Below are 14779 nucleotides of genomic sequence, written 5' to 3' on the forward strand. Positions count from 1 at the left end.
AGATGTGCATTTATTTGTATGCATGCGTTTCACGACAAAATTCAAATTAGATTTGTAATGAGAGATAATACAAAAATTAAGGTATCATCTGCAGCAACGTAGAATGTGGGTGTTTTGTGTTGTACACCGGTAACTTCATTCGGTTTATCTGTCAAAATTGTAAGTGTAGTTAAGTGACAAGTGAGTAATTAGGATATTGCACATTGTTCTCGTTTTAAAGGTCCAAAAGGGGTTCATGATTTGTTTTAACTACCTATTTAGTTGTTATTTCGAGTCTTTCTCCTTCCAGAAGGAAGTTAAGACACTTGTTTACAATTGCAGTGGAGGACGCTGGCTGACGACCAATGAGCAGCCGACACCTTCCGAGTCCCAAACGACATGGCTTTGGCCAGGACCAAAGCTTAAATTTGCTCTTGCTTTGTTTTCTTTATATTGACATGTCAGCGAATGAACCTTGAATGACTTAATAAACAAAGAAGTTGCTTTGAAACACGAAATTTTAGGCTGAATTAATCTAGAAAGCCTAGCTGACGCGCTCTAATTTATCGAAGCCCGGCGTTAGCCCAGCTATCCTGAATTTTAGTGTATGCCTAGTAGGTAGTACCCCTTATTAACGTCGGTAATTGCCAGTAGGGCTAGTGCAAATGATTATGTGATGCATTATTTTCCTTGCATCTGTCTCTAGTTGTCTCTATCTGTCTCTGGCTGGTACGGTGCATTGATGAAATTGTTGTAAGGAGTAGCTAGTAGGTACTAGGCCTACCTACCTATGGCTCGCTCAATGGGAATTGTGATTTTTAGGTTGGAAAATGAACCACCACTTTCCAATAAAACATTGTGGCAACTTGGATAAGCTAATAAAATTCGTTCTCAATTGATCCCTGTTCCCCTTTCCCTGCCTAGAGCAACTGGATTTGCTGAACAACAGCACTCATTATGAAGTAAATGTGCCTCCCTGTAGAAATTCCCAGGGTAGATCTGGACTGTGTTAGTCTCCCTGAGGATTAGGGTAAAAAACCGCATGGTACAGGGGTGGACCATGTACGATCAGTGTGTACAACCCCAGGAAAAGCACATTATAACGCGTCCTGACACCGGAGCAGAGGTCTTTAGCTCCGTTTCTCACCAACAACAAGTAGCGACTGATGCCCATCTCCGATGTCAGGACGCGTTATAATGTACTTTTTTGGGGGTTCACGCTGATCGTACATGGTCCACCCCGTACCATGCGGTTTTTTACCTTACTACCCTAATACTATTCTCATTGCATTTTAGTACATTTTTATTCTTTTATTAATTTATTTTTTCTTGTTTAATAGGCAAGATCTCCTCTTTCTGTATTTCCCGTACTTCCTCTTCTTCCTAATGAACACCGTATTCTTTGGAAGCTTGAATTTCAAGTCTGTGGGCTTGTTCCATATGAATAGGGTTCATCTTATGAATAACAGCAATAATTATTACATTAATATTATTTTATTAGCTATAATGATAATTGTTCAGTTCATAAAGAAAAATTATGAAAAGTTGGATACAATTTCTGGTATTTCCAAAATGTAAATGTTATTTCTTTGTTGATTGTTTTTAACTGTAATAGAGAGAAGGGTGTGTATAGTGTAGTACAGAAATTACAACCAGTTAGCTCCAGTTGCTGAATAACCACTGGTTCCATGCAAAGTAAAAACACCATACAAACAAATAAACAAACAATTAGCTAAAAGCAGCTGGAGAGTTTATTATTGATAAACTGACTAAAATAAACAAAACCATGATTAAGGAATACATGACCAGGTGGAATTGGAAGTGTACAAGGAAATAATTCTAGAAATTGTCAAGATTGGTAATTGTAACTGAGGTTGTATGGCAGGGAAATTATCAGTGGCAGTCCTTATAATAATGCTATTACAGAAGTACATGTACTTTAGGAAAAGGAACTGTACATTACCTTCTCTTTATATTCATATAGAGCTGTGAAGACCACTCAGATACCATGAAGTAATAAAAAAGTATAGTAATTAGAATTTTCTGTTTGATTTCAGGTTTTAAAATGTCAGCTCCGGTTCTAAACTACCGGACAAGGGGATGGCTTCGGATGTCTGTGGAGAAGCAGGACACATTGCTAAAAATGGCTGTTTTGTCATTAGCAGCAGTTTTATGTAAGTTAATATTTTTGTGTCAAAGATTTTAGTTTCTCATTAATATGATGACCCTCTTTTTGCTGCCCATTTCAGTTATGGAAAAAGTTGTACGCACATACATTTATCATTCGAAAATAGGATAAGCTTATGTATTGTAGTATTCTGTGTTGTTGCTTGAATTAGTTTTGATGTATCGGTTTGTAACAAACTGCTCCTTGGAAGATAGTATATGTAATTTTGTACATTATTCTTATTTTTAAAAATTTCTTATTGTTTGTTTGAATTACTGTTCAAAATTATGTTAGTTATGTACTTTTTCTTTGAATTATATTTCAACTTCATGTTAGTTATGTACTCAACACACACACATAGTAAATAACTTAGTAGCAGTTCTGGTGTCAGATGCTCTCTGACTCAACCTACTTGGCAGATTGCTCATACATCATTGACACTCATGGCCTCTAACATATGGAATTATGTACCTCACTGAATGTCAACTGTTATGAATTAATCCTTAAACATGGTCAAGCATATGTTATAAGACAAGTTCTTTGATAACCTATTAGATAAACCAAGATGCAGTGTACCAGTCACACAATCTGGTATCTCGTATTCAATCCAGAAGTCAGATCTAATATCAGTAATTTCAATAATTGCAATTGATAATAGTAAAGTCAACACAGAGATGGGAATTGATAGGCAATATCCCTAATCTTCAGGTATTTTTTATAGGTGACATGGGAATAATTAGATAAAATAAGATTGTTGTTTTAAATTTTTCAATGTGTATCAAATTCTTTGCATTACAAATTACTGTCTACGTACTGAATATGGTAACTATGCGGTTTCAATACAAGAATTTTTGTTTTCAGCATTCTCGTGCAGACTATTCTCTGTCTTACGATTTGAGTCTGTTATCCACGAATTTGATCCATATTTCAACTACCGAACAACTAAGTTTCTCGCAGAGGAAGGTTTCTACAATTTCCACAATTGGTTTGATGACAGGGCATGGTACCCCTTAGGCAGAATTATTGGAGGTGAGTGATGTTCAAATATTTATGAAAAATGAAATTTGTCAAGTGCTTGAGTGGACATAAAGCTTTTTCTTACCACACCACACCAATTGATTTTAAATATAAATCCAATTCTGTAGATATAAACCTTAATAATAGCGGAAGTGATTATCAGAAAGAAATGGGAACTTTGGAAAAATTAAAAATTTTAAAGATGCGTTTTCTTTAATGTTGACGTGTCTTAAAGTGTTGGTGACCTAGCTTCAAGTGTTGTTTTCTTTATTAATTAGATTTAAAGCCACTACAGTACTGGTTAAATGCTAATATTGTCTTAATTTTAAAATCTTAACAGGTACAATTTATCCAGGCTTGATGGTAACTTCAGCTTCTATATATCATGTACTGAATTGGTTGAACATTACTATTGATGTACGCAATGTTTGCGTCTTCCTTGCTCCATTTTTCTCGTCCTTGACCACACTTGTTACCTATCACCTAGCTAAGGAACTCAAGGTAAGTTTAAAAAAGGATATTTTATTGAAATGTTATTAGGGTAAAATGTTTGGTCTTCCAACCAGTACCCTTTGATTTTATTTGTGTTGTACATACATACTGTTTTGCTCAATTCATTTATTTTGAGGTTAAGCAGCAAAGATCATATGCTGACATACACAGTGTATTGATTGTGGTGAAGTAGCTGACATTGAGTGAATCACTCTATTACCATTATTAAAAACTTATGCAGACGTGCTTACTGATACATAAACAGTATGATAATGAAGGTTTTGTGAGCGTGAATATAAAGTAGTTTATCCAGATGTTTAAGATGTGTATATTGTTGTTGTATTTTATAGTAAGTATCTTTACTTTTGGATGATTTCAGATTTGGATGTCTATAAAACAAATTTTTTTCCTTATCAGGGCCCTGGAGCAGGATTGGTAGCTGCAGTCATGATTGCCATTGTACCAGGGTACATCTCACGTTCAGTTGCTGGCTCCTATGATAATGAAGGTTAGTCTGAAATTTGAAGTCACTTATAGTTTTGTTTAGTTACATAGGGAAATTGGTGTACAGTCTGTAGTAAATTGATTTCCTTCTGCTTTCTCTGTCTCTATTCTTATTATTGTTATGATTGGAAGGACATCTGATTGTTAACTGGTGTGTTGTCCTTGTAAAGTTTTTTAATACTATGTAGCTGAAATTATATTTATTGAAATAATATTGAAACACATAAAGGAATACTTGTATACCCAAATCAAAAGCTCAGTAATATAGGTAACCCAAATCAAAGGCTCGGTAATATAGGCAAGGAAAGTGTTGAATACATTTGGTAAGAAATTTCATAGAATGGAATAATTGAAATGACACATTGTATACTAATGGGCACTGAAACAAATCAGTTGACCTGCAGGGTGAGAAAATGAAAAATACATAGACTGAAAAATAAAAGCCAGAAAACAGTGTAGCTACAAGATGAAATAAACTGGCAATAATCTTTGATTTAATGTACCATATCTGTGTTTGCATACACAGTATGTAAACACAGTATATATCTGTAACCATGAATTTGAAATAAATTTTATTCTTTTTTTTTCAGGAATTGCTATCTTCTGTATGTTGTTGACCTACTACATGTGGATTAAAGCAGTCAAGACAGGCACACTTTTTTGGTCTACCATGGCAGCTTTGGCATATTTTTACATGGTTAGTATGTTGAAATTGCTGATATGTTAGTTATGATCATAATGTTTTACTCAAAGTAGTGTAAGATATTCAAGGGCATATGTATTTCCCTTTACTTTGGTTTTTAGCTTTTGTCTTACAGCAACTGTAAATACTTAAAAACTGAGATTTTATGGTCTCTTTGTACTTCATTGCATTAAAAACTGAGATTTTATGGTCTCTTTGTACTTCATTGCATTCAAAATGGCACAAGTATATAGCATATACAAATGTATTATTAATGAATTTTTTAACTTCATTCTTTATGGCATAGGCATATTGTATACATGTTATCAATGGATTTTTTCATGCCTTAGTATACTTTAATTCTAATAGCTTCATACGGTAGGATTTTTATTCATGTTTGTGATACAGTATTGCATTTTGTCTTCTAGGTATCGTCTTGGGGTGGTTATGTATTCCTCATCAACATCATTCCTTTGCATGTGTTGACACTCATGATAACGGGCAGATTTTCACACAGGGTGTACGTAGCATACTCAACCTTGTATGTCATTGGTACTATACTTTCGATGCAGATATCATTTGTGGGCTTCCAACCAGTATCTACATCTGAACATATGGGTGTAAGTATGATAAAAAAATAATTAGTATATACACTTTTCTGAAATACTATTTTTCATACAGTATTTTAGCCCAAAGTATATTTTTAGAAGTAAATGAATAACAGGTTAATTTTTATTGCCTTTGTGTAATATTGTATATGTCTTGTTTTCATGAAGCTGTAGGGGGGAGAAAAAGTTGTGATATTGCATAATTTGTCTTCCTAAAGAGTTTAATGTATTTTTCAGGCCTTTGGAGTATTTGGACTATGTCAGATACATGCCTTTGTTGACTGTGTTCGTTCCCGCCTCAATAAGGTCCAATTTGAGGTACTCTTCAGAGCTGTGATATCTACCGTTGCACTTACAGGTGTCCTTGCCTTGGTAGTTCTCACAGCTATGGGCAAAATTGCTCCTTGGACTGGAAGATTTTATTCCCTTCTTGATCCCTCTTATGCCAAGAACAATATTCCTATTATTGCATCTGTATCAGAACATCAGCCCACAGCTTGGTCTTCATTTTACTTTGACCTTCAGATGTTGACGTTCATGTTCCCAGTTGGCTTGTACTTCTGCTTCTCAAAGCTTACAGATGAAAACATCTTCATCATTTTGTATGGCGTCCTCAGTATTTATTTTGCTGTGAGTAAAATCCTTTTTATTTTTTAACTAAACTTTTGTTTTTAATAATGATGCTGTGTGTATATGATATATTTGGGAAAATAACTGAATTTGCTCTTAGTTATGTTAGGGTTCCTTACTTTTATGCAAGTTGATCTCTGCCTACATTATAAGTTTACTGTAATAATGAGTCTAATTGTTAATACATTTTAGGGTATTAATTGCATTTGTTTGTTACATTTTGATCAAAAACATTAAAATTTTCCTCCAGGGTGTGATGGTCCGTCTCATGTTGGTTTTGGCACCTGTAATGTGCATCTTGTCAGGTATTGCAGTTTCTTCTATGCTCTCAACATACATGAAACAGATAGATGAAGTCAAGGCAGAGAAGAAGAAGGCCAGGTTTGAAGGCAATTACTTCATGAGAAGTGAGGTGAGAAGTTTTAATTCTTTCAAATTCTTTTCAAAATTAAGACCAAAATCACTTGTTATTTTAAGGCAAGGGTGTTTGTATAAGTTTATTGAAATGAATAGACAAGGATGTAAAATACACGTTCCATGTTTACGAGCTTGAGTAAAATCCACAAAGCACAAAAATTAAATTTATTCAACCAATCATCATCAAGCTATCGACTACTTTTGAGTGAATTCATCAGAATAAAAAATAAGACTAGTGATGTTGCTGCTCAACATCTATTGGTCTAAAATATATTAAGACAGATATTCAATTATACTGCTACAAAATTAAGATAAACTACTTTTTACAAACTCATCAACCCCATAGGGGTTAGTGCTGTCAGTGCACCTCATGCAGTGCACTGTAGGTATTATGTAAGGTTCTTTGCAGAATCCCTTTGGCCCTTAGCTGCAACCTATTTCATTCCTTTTATGTACCTCCATTCTTATTTTCTCTCTTCCATCTTCCTATCCACCATTTCCCAACATTTGTTTCATGGTGCAACTGTGAGGTTTTCCACCTGTTACACCATTCAAGCCTTTCTACTCTCAATTTCCCTTTCAGTGCTGAATGACCTCATAGGTCCCAGTGGCTGGCCTTTGGCCTAAATTTCATACTCGTACTCCACACAAACTCAAGTACCGTATTATGAGGGTGAATGGAGGTAATGAAAGAAAATATATACTTTACATTAAAAAGTCTTGTTTTTGCATGATTATATAGAGCAGCATTGCAACAACAGACTACTAGCAAACAAGGGCTATTTGCATCATATTACATCTAAAACCTGATTTTATAAGTGGTATCCTGTGGTGTATTAATTTCGGTTAACTTGAACAAACACCCTCGTCTATTAAGACGGGCCTCAAAATTTGATTTATTAAGCATTTAAGGAAACCTCCCTTTCTCCCCAGAATATTCATCAATATAATATACTGATAGGCAATTTATTAAACAGTTAACAAATTATGAAGTTTTCAAAGGCCATGGGAAATGGGCAAAGTAGACAAGAATGTTTTACTAAACCACAACAGCTGTTTATTAAATTAATCTATTGCAATACACTCCCTGAACACCTGAATTAGCCCTGGTCACTGACCAGCCCGAACTATATCCCCACATATTTACCCTCTAAGTGGGTAATTTTTCATATACGAAACAAACCTTCAGTCTTAACATTAGGATTTACTAGCGCCAAGCTGGAAACCGGTAGAATTCAAATTAAACTTGTGCGATCCAGGGACTAATGGCATCTATACCAGGTCATGGGGCATGTATACCCAGAATTCCCTTGGCGTCGTGTGACCGACCCGCCAGTTATATTTCTACCGCCTTTAAGATAGGACGTGTTCTCTGTCTGTCTGTTTAAAGCCGGTTTTAGTTTGCCCGTTTTATCCATTTCACTTTCATTTTTCTTATTAATTCTCTTTATCTGAGTGTGCTCAGTGTGGGTGTGAGCTGTAAGAGTGTGCAAGTGGTGAGATGGAGTGTTTTGTATCGCCATCGGGATCTTCTTCCATTTCGAAGACAAGACAAAGGAAATGCCCTGGAGTCAGTGGCTTTCCGTGTTCAAGATTCCAAACTTCGGTGTCGACGGATCGTCATCCGTGTAGTAGGTGCAGGGAAAATGTACGTACAGTTACTAATCCTTGTTCTGTTTGTCTTGATGGTTGGTGGAACAGTGGAGGAAGTTTTATGAGAAAGGCCAGTACAAAAGAAAGGAGTCAACGCCATCTTTGGATGACAAGCGTTGCCGGCTTCTTTTGTATCAGCAATACACCAGACTGCACCATATGTTTCGCCACCTGCCTTTGATTTGTCCCATACCCCCTCAGTTTCTCCTAGTGGTTTGTTTTCAGAAACGCCAGGAGGGGTTTTGGGTAATTTGATGCATAATATTTACGCTCCGTTGTTCCCAGCAGGGAGGAGGGGAGCATCGCCATCTTTGTTTCAGGTGCCTGCTCCCAACTCGAACAGGATGGAAGGTACGTGGGCGGCGCTAGGCCTTCCAGGTGTACCAACCTTGGAAGGTTTGCTGTCGCATTATATGGCGTCACGGTTCCATCAGAATCCGGCAGTGCTGAATATTCCTCATCCCCTGGGCTTGCACTTTATGGGAAATAATGTTGTGGCTACGCCAACAACTTCAGTGGTTACGGCGATGCAGAATGTTGGGGGTAGTTTTGCTGCAAACGCAGGGATGCCAGCAGCAGCAGCCCAGTCTCTCTCCCTACAAGATTGGCGACGTCACAACCAACGTCACACACCGACATGGCAGACGCAATGACGTCGCAGCCTACTGCCTCTTAGTCTTCTTCGCTGCCTCTGGATTCAAATACGCTTTATGACTCGGTAGTACACACTGTAATGAAGAAATTACAGGATCTAGAGAAGAAAATTAATAAGAAAGACAAAAAGAAAAGGCGTGATTCATCTTCTTTGTCTAGCTCGGTGTCATCGCTAAGTTCAATGACGTCACGGCGTGTACCAGTCAAGAGGATACTGGATTTCGCGACTGATCCTAGGGCCAAGAGGAGAAGAGTGAATTCTTCTTCATCTTTGGGCCAGGACAGTCACATCCCAGTCAGCAAGAAAGGCAAGAAGTCAGTGGCTGGTAAGCTCAAAGCTAGTGGGTGAAGCCGTTTACAAGAGTCCGAACGAGCAAGTGAGTTGGCGGCCGATGGGATAACAGCCGACACAGAGTTGCCAGTAGAGACTATAAAGAGTCAAAGAAAATCTACAGTCTTTGGCAAAATTGCCGTTGGGGCGAAAAGTGCAGCAAAGGATAGAGCACAGATACTGTTTTCGCCTGTAAGACCGTTTAAAATACGTACAGAGAAAAAATGATAAGGCTCCTATTAAAAGGTCGAAAAATAGCTAGTTGGCAACCTCTTCTGCTACGTTGGTGGAAGGCGTTGTCCGCCTAGATAAAGGATCAAGGCCGAATTCTCCGACGGTCGTCGGAGACGATATTAATCGTCATGGAGAGGAAGTGAGCTCGGTTTTGAGAGAGCCTTCATCTTGGAGGTATAGGCGAGATTCTTGCTCTAGATCCGCGAGCAGAGAAGGAGTGAGGCGGTCTTGTTCTCCTGCTGACTGTTCGGGATCGAGCCGTCGGTGGTCAGCAGAGATCAAAGAAGCCGCGGCCGTAGGGGCAGACGGCCACGAAGCATCCGAACGTTTGTCAGGGGATAGGAGTGAGATAGCGTCTCCTGTGGCTGAGCACAGTACGCTAGAACTGGAGGAAGGAGAGAACCAAGAGTTTCTGGCTTCGTATGCCAAGGTGATTGATTTGATTCGTCAGTTCAGTAACCTTTCGGAGAGAACAGAATCACCTGCGAGTATGCTTCCTCCGGGGATTGACATGGCGTTTGGTGTGAAAAAGGATGCCAAGGTGTCGTATGAATTGCCTTGTTCAAATCATGCGGTGTCCATTTTACAACACGTAAACGCACGGATTGCGTGAAGGGATAATTTCATACAATGAACTTACCTGTCAGATATATACATAGCTAAGACTCCGTCGTCCCCGACAGAAATTCAAATTTCGCGCCACTCGCTACCGGTAGGTCAGGTGATCTACCTGCCTGCCCTGGGCGGCAGGACTAGGAACCATTCCCGTTTTCTATCATATTTTCTCTGTCGCCGGTGGTATCAACATTGTTGTTACTACCTCCTGACTGGAATTCGCTTTTCAAGACTTTATTGATCATCTTTATTGGATTTCTTGGTGACGTACTGGATCGTTGTTTTGGCATTCGCTACTGTGGACTGGATTTGGACTTGCTTTTGATTTTTCTAATAGAATGTCTGATTCAAGTGTTAGTGTGAGAGTGTGTGTGAATGTAGGCTGCAAGGTGAGGATACCGAAGGCTTCGGTTGATCCTCACACTGTATGTCGTAAATGTAGGGGGTTTGACTGTTCTTTGGCTAACACCTGTATTGAGTGTGAAAAGTTGGATGCTAATGAATGGAAGACTCTAACTTCTTACTTGAAGAAGTTAGAGAGGGATAGGATTAGACGGGATGCACAAAAGAGTGTGAGTACAAGGCCTATTGAGCCTTTTTCTGAGTCTAAATCTCCTTTTGTTAATGAATATGATTCTCCCTATGTATCTGAATCCTCACAGGCTTTGCATTCGGATTCGGCTTCTGAAATCGCCAATCTGAAGGCTACTCTTCGTAAAATGAAGACAAAGATGGCGGCCATGCAAGGTAAGGCTAGTGATTGTGAATTACAAAGTGAAGTGAGTGTTCCCAGTGTTGTGGAGGGGGCGTCTGACCGTCTGCGATGCTCCCAGGCCTAGACCTCTTCCAAACTCACATACCCAGAGGAGTAGGAAAGTCGAAAGTCGTACGGAGGTTGTGGGGTAATCCCCAACGGTCAGGCGTCCCTTCATCCAGGTTTCTGTTTCGTTACAGTCTGCTCAGGACCGCTCAAATAGAAGCGTCCTACGAGATTGTTTCTCGTCGTCCAGTTCGTTCCCTTCACCTAAACGAGGGTGGAAGGACTCGGATCTTTCTAGGCCACTGAAAAGGCATTGGAAAGAGCGCGTTCGACTCGAGCCCGGAGCGCTTCTCGGAGGAAGCTCCTTCTTCTATCAAGAAGGCTAAGCTGGTTTCGACGCCTCCTAGAGCTGTATTTGATGATCGCACTCCTTCGAGTTCTCCTGCTTCTTCTATTGAAGAGGACGCTGGGGTGGCTTCCAAGAGGATGTTGCTTGCAGTTCAAGAGCAGATTGCCTCTTTGGTTGGAGTTCTTTCAAGGGATCCCCCTCGCAAGAAGGACGCTAGACTTCCTATTAACCTCTTCATTACCGAAAGTTTGTTTGGAGGTAGGTGGGTACCACCATTCAAGTCTACTACACCGCACCGGGTGCATAAAGGTGGTACGCATAGTACCACCAAAACTCCTCTTTTCAGATAGGGACTTCCAATCATTCTGTAATTCGGTTTGAAGAGTTTTGGAGCAAATAAAACAGTATGACACGATGCCAGACGTATGATGAACCCAAAAAAATATTATTACTGCTTATAGTAGTGTGTAGGTGACAGATGAACTGCGTCTCAACAAAAAATCACAAAACCAGACAAGCGTAAACATGTAATAACTTCTACCCAAGTAAAAAACCAGTTGTATCATCATTTACTGTATTTATTTATTTATTCACTTATTACATTTCACAAAAAAGATATGAACACCAGATAAATGAAGGTAGAAATAAAGCCTTATAGTAACTTTATATATAAAAAACCAAACCAGAGAAAAAGCGAAAACGATTTTTTCTGAGGACAAGAAACTTGAAAAATTAGTTTAGATACCTCTGATGCCCCTAAAGTTGTTTTCTGTGATGAAACTAATCTTAGAAAACGTAGAAAATGACATGGACCAATTTTTGAAAGATATACTATAAAATTTGCGATTTCCATATTTATTGGCGGGGCTTTCGCTTTAGTTTTTGCTTTTTTTTTTTTTTTGTTATTACGTGCTTATTTACTGTTCTATTTTGATAATACTTTATGTGCATGTTCCAGGTGCGATATACCAACATTCTGTAAGACCGAATTTCTATTCACCGACCACCAGTGTCCTTTGTACAAGGGACACTGAGTTTCACATTTTTTTTTCATAAAATCATTTATTTTCCCTGTAGGATGATAAAACTAACAGAGAATATGCGTTATTATAGTGCTAATAATACCTGATAATTTCATTAGCCTGTCTTGATTAGTGTATTTTTGGCAAATATTTTTACGATCGGCACCCCTCCAAACTGGAGTCACTACCGAGAGATTCAGTTCGGCAGCGAACACAATGTTTACATTCTGCTCACCCACCCGGTAAAGAAGGGGTTAAGAAGTCTCGTCTTCTTTCTCCAGCCAGACGTGAAGCGTCCGCCAGACATGGGACGTCTTCCAGGCACGAAGAGTCGTACAAACGTCAGGATCTATCCGAGCGAGTTGCTCGAGATCAGGATACGCTCAGGCCTGAGACGCCAGCCAGGCGCGAGGCGCCAGTTAGGCGTGAGGATTCAGCCAAAGCGGCCCGAGGAGCCCAGCCAAGCGCGAGGCGCCAGCCAAGGCGCGAGGCGCCAGCCAAGCGCGAGGATTCAGCCAGGCGCGAGGCGCCAGCCAGGCGCGAGGAGTTGCGTGAGGCGCCAGACAAGCGCGAGACGTCAGCCAGGCGCGAGATGCCAGCCAGGCTACACGCTCCAGCCAAGCGTGAAGCGCCAGCCAAGCGCGAGGAGCTGTTCAGGCACGAGAAGTCAAGCAGACGCGAGACTTCTTTTAGACGTGAGAGAGAGTCGGTTCACTCTATGAGCCCCTCTCCTAGTAGGAGTTTGTCACCAGTAGAGAGAGAACGGGATGAAGATCCTCTCGTTTTTCAGGCCGATTCTCCACAAGGTGGAGAAGGAGATTCGGAAGAAGAGGGTGACGGGAGAGAAGGAGTCTCGAACTATAAAGTTCTAACTGACCTTCTTTTACGAGAATACGGAGATTCTTTAACTCCTGCCGCTCCTCCTTCGCCTCGATCACTGTTTTCGAGTGCGATTGTGCCTAAGTCTTCGTCGGTCTTGAAGATGAGACCTACGATCTCTATGAAGAGAGCGCTTCAGTCCTTAGACAAATGGATGTTGTCTAAGAAGGATCTGGGCAGGACCACCTTCTGTATGCCTCCAGCCATACTTTCTGGCAAGAGAGGTTTCTGGTACCGAACTGGGGAGAACATGGGCCTTTCTCTTCCAGCGGCAGCCGAAGCGGACTTTCAACCTTGGTTGACTCGTCAAGGAGCACGCTTTGAATGGAGCTCGCGTGTCTTGGGCTATTTCGGAGACGGATCATCTCCTCAAGGGACCTCTTTATATTTGGAAGTGTTTAATTTCCTAGACTGGTCCCTTGGGGTGATGTCTAAGAAAGCTCATGACTCGGATGGTCTTGACCCCGAAGTCATTCTCAGTATTCTTGCTTGTATTGACAAGGCGGTACAAGACGGATCGGGAGAAATCTCCTCTCTTTTCGGAGCAGTACTCCTTAAGAAGAGGAGTATTTTTAGTTCATTCCTAACCAAGGCGGTTTTCTCCCTCACAGAGAGCAGCCCTGGTTTTCGCTCCCATGTCTGACTTCCTGTTTCCTTCTCAGTTAGTGAAGGACATTTCTCGATCACTGACTGAGAAGGCGACTCAGGATCTTCTCCTGCAAACTGCAAGGAAGAAGAGACCTCTTGTTTTCTGTTTGACAAGAAAGGACCGACTTTCTTACGGTTCAGCCCTTTCGAGGAGGGCCTCTCTCCAGAGCTACCTCTAAGAGAAGAGGTCTTGAGAGGAGAGGTAAGGCTCCTTCCCGTCCCTTTAAGAAAGGGAAGTGAGACAGACAGCCTCCAAACACCAGTGGGGGCCAGGCTTCTCGAATTTGCAGACGCCTGGTCACTCATAAACTCAGACGCCTCTTCCATGTCCATAATCAGGAAGGGATATCTTATCCCCTTCCAAGACAGTCCTCCACTAACGACCATTCCGCGGGAACTGTCAGCCAGATACAGGGACCCTGTACTGAGGGATACTCTTCGTCTGATGGTGAATCAAATGTGGGACAAAAGAGCTATAGAACTGGTTCTAGAGCAAAACTCTCCGGGGTTTTACAATCGGCTTTTCCTGGTTGCGAAAGCCTCGGGGGGCTGGAGACCAGTTCTAGATGTCAGCGCTCTGAACAAGTTCGTTTGAAAGGAGAAGTTCTCTATGGAGACTTCGGCCTCAGTCCTTGCGGCGTTACGTCAAGGAGATTGGATGGTGTCGCTGGATCTCCAGGACGCCTATTTTCATGTCCCGATTCACCCTTCGTCGAAGAAGTACCTCCGTTTCATGACGGGGGGAAGGATCTTTCAGTTCAGGGCCTTGTGTTTCGGCCTATCCACAGCTCCTCAGGTCTTCACAAGCCTGATGAAGAATGTGGCGAGGTTTCTTCACCTCAAAGGCGTCAATTCATCTCTCTATATTTGGACGATTGGCTCATCAGGGCCAGAACAGAGAGACAGTGTTTGGAGGACCTTTCTTTGACCCTAGACCTGATAAAGGCGTTGGGACTACTCGTGAACCTCGAGAAGTCACAGCTGATTCCCAGACAGAACTTGGTCTATCTGGGGATTCAGATGGATTCTCGGTGTTTTCGAGTATTTCCTTCGCAAGAGAGAATCGTGAGAGGCTTGGAAAAAGTCTCTCTCTTCTTAGGGAAAGAACGAACTTCGGCGAGGGAATGGTTAAGCCTAC

General features: G+C 40.7%; 1 protein-coding gene across 2 annotated transcripts in view; it reads left to right on the top strand.

Moving 5' to 3' along the window:
• Positions 1-70: 70 nt before the first annotated feature.
• The window catches only part of LOC135206191 (dolichyl-diphosphooligosaccharide--protein glycosyltransferase subunit STT3A-like), a 37922-nt gene continuing 23213 nt past the window's right edge, over positions 71-14779 (top strand). The window contains exons 1-9 of one of the 2 annotated variants that reach the window (XM_064237515.1): positions 71-159; positions 2037-2153; positions 3008-3175; positions 3504-3664; positions 4073-4163; positions 4750-4856; positions 5270-5461; positions 5687-6079; positions 6330-6491. In XM_064237515.1, coding sequence (XP_064093585.1) covers positions 2045-2153; positions 3008-3175; positions 3504-3664; positions 4073-4163; positions 4750-4856; positions 5270-5461; positions 5687-6079; positions 6330-6491 — 1383 coding nt within the window. In that variant the 5' untranslated portion in view covers positions 71-159; positions 2037-2044. Of the gene's footprint in view, positions 181-2036; positions 2154-3007; positions 3176-3503; positions 3665-4072; positions 4164-4749; positions 4857-5269; positions 5462-5686; positions 6080-6329; positions 6492-14779 lie in introns of both variants that reach the window. The other variant, XM_064237516.1, reaches the window with a different exon arrangement.

This window comes from Macrobrachium nipponense, chromosome 29, assembly GCF_015104395.2.
Source record: "Macrobrachium nipponense isolate FS-2020 chromosome 29, ASM1510439v2, whole genome shotgun sequence".
Classification (NCBI taxonomy): Eukaryota; Metazoa; Arthropoda; class Malacostraca; order Decapoda; family Palaemonidae; genus Macrobrachium; species Macrobrachium nipponense.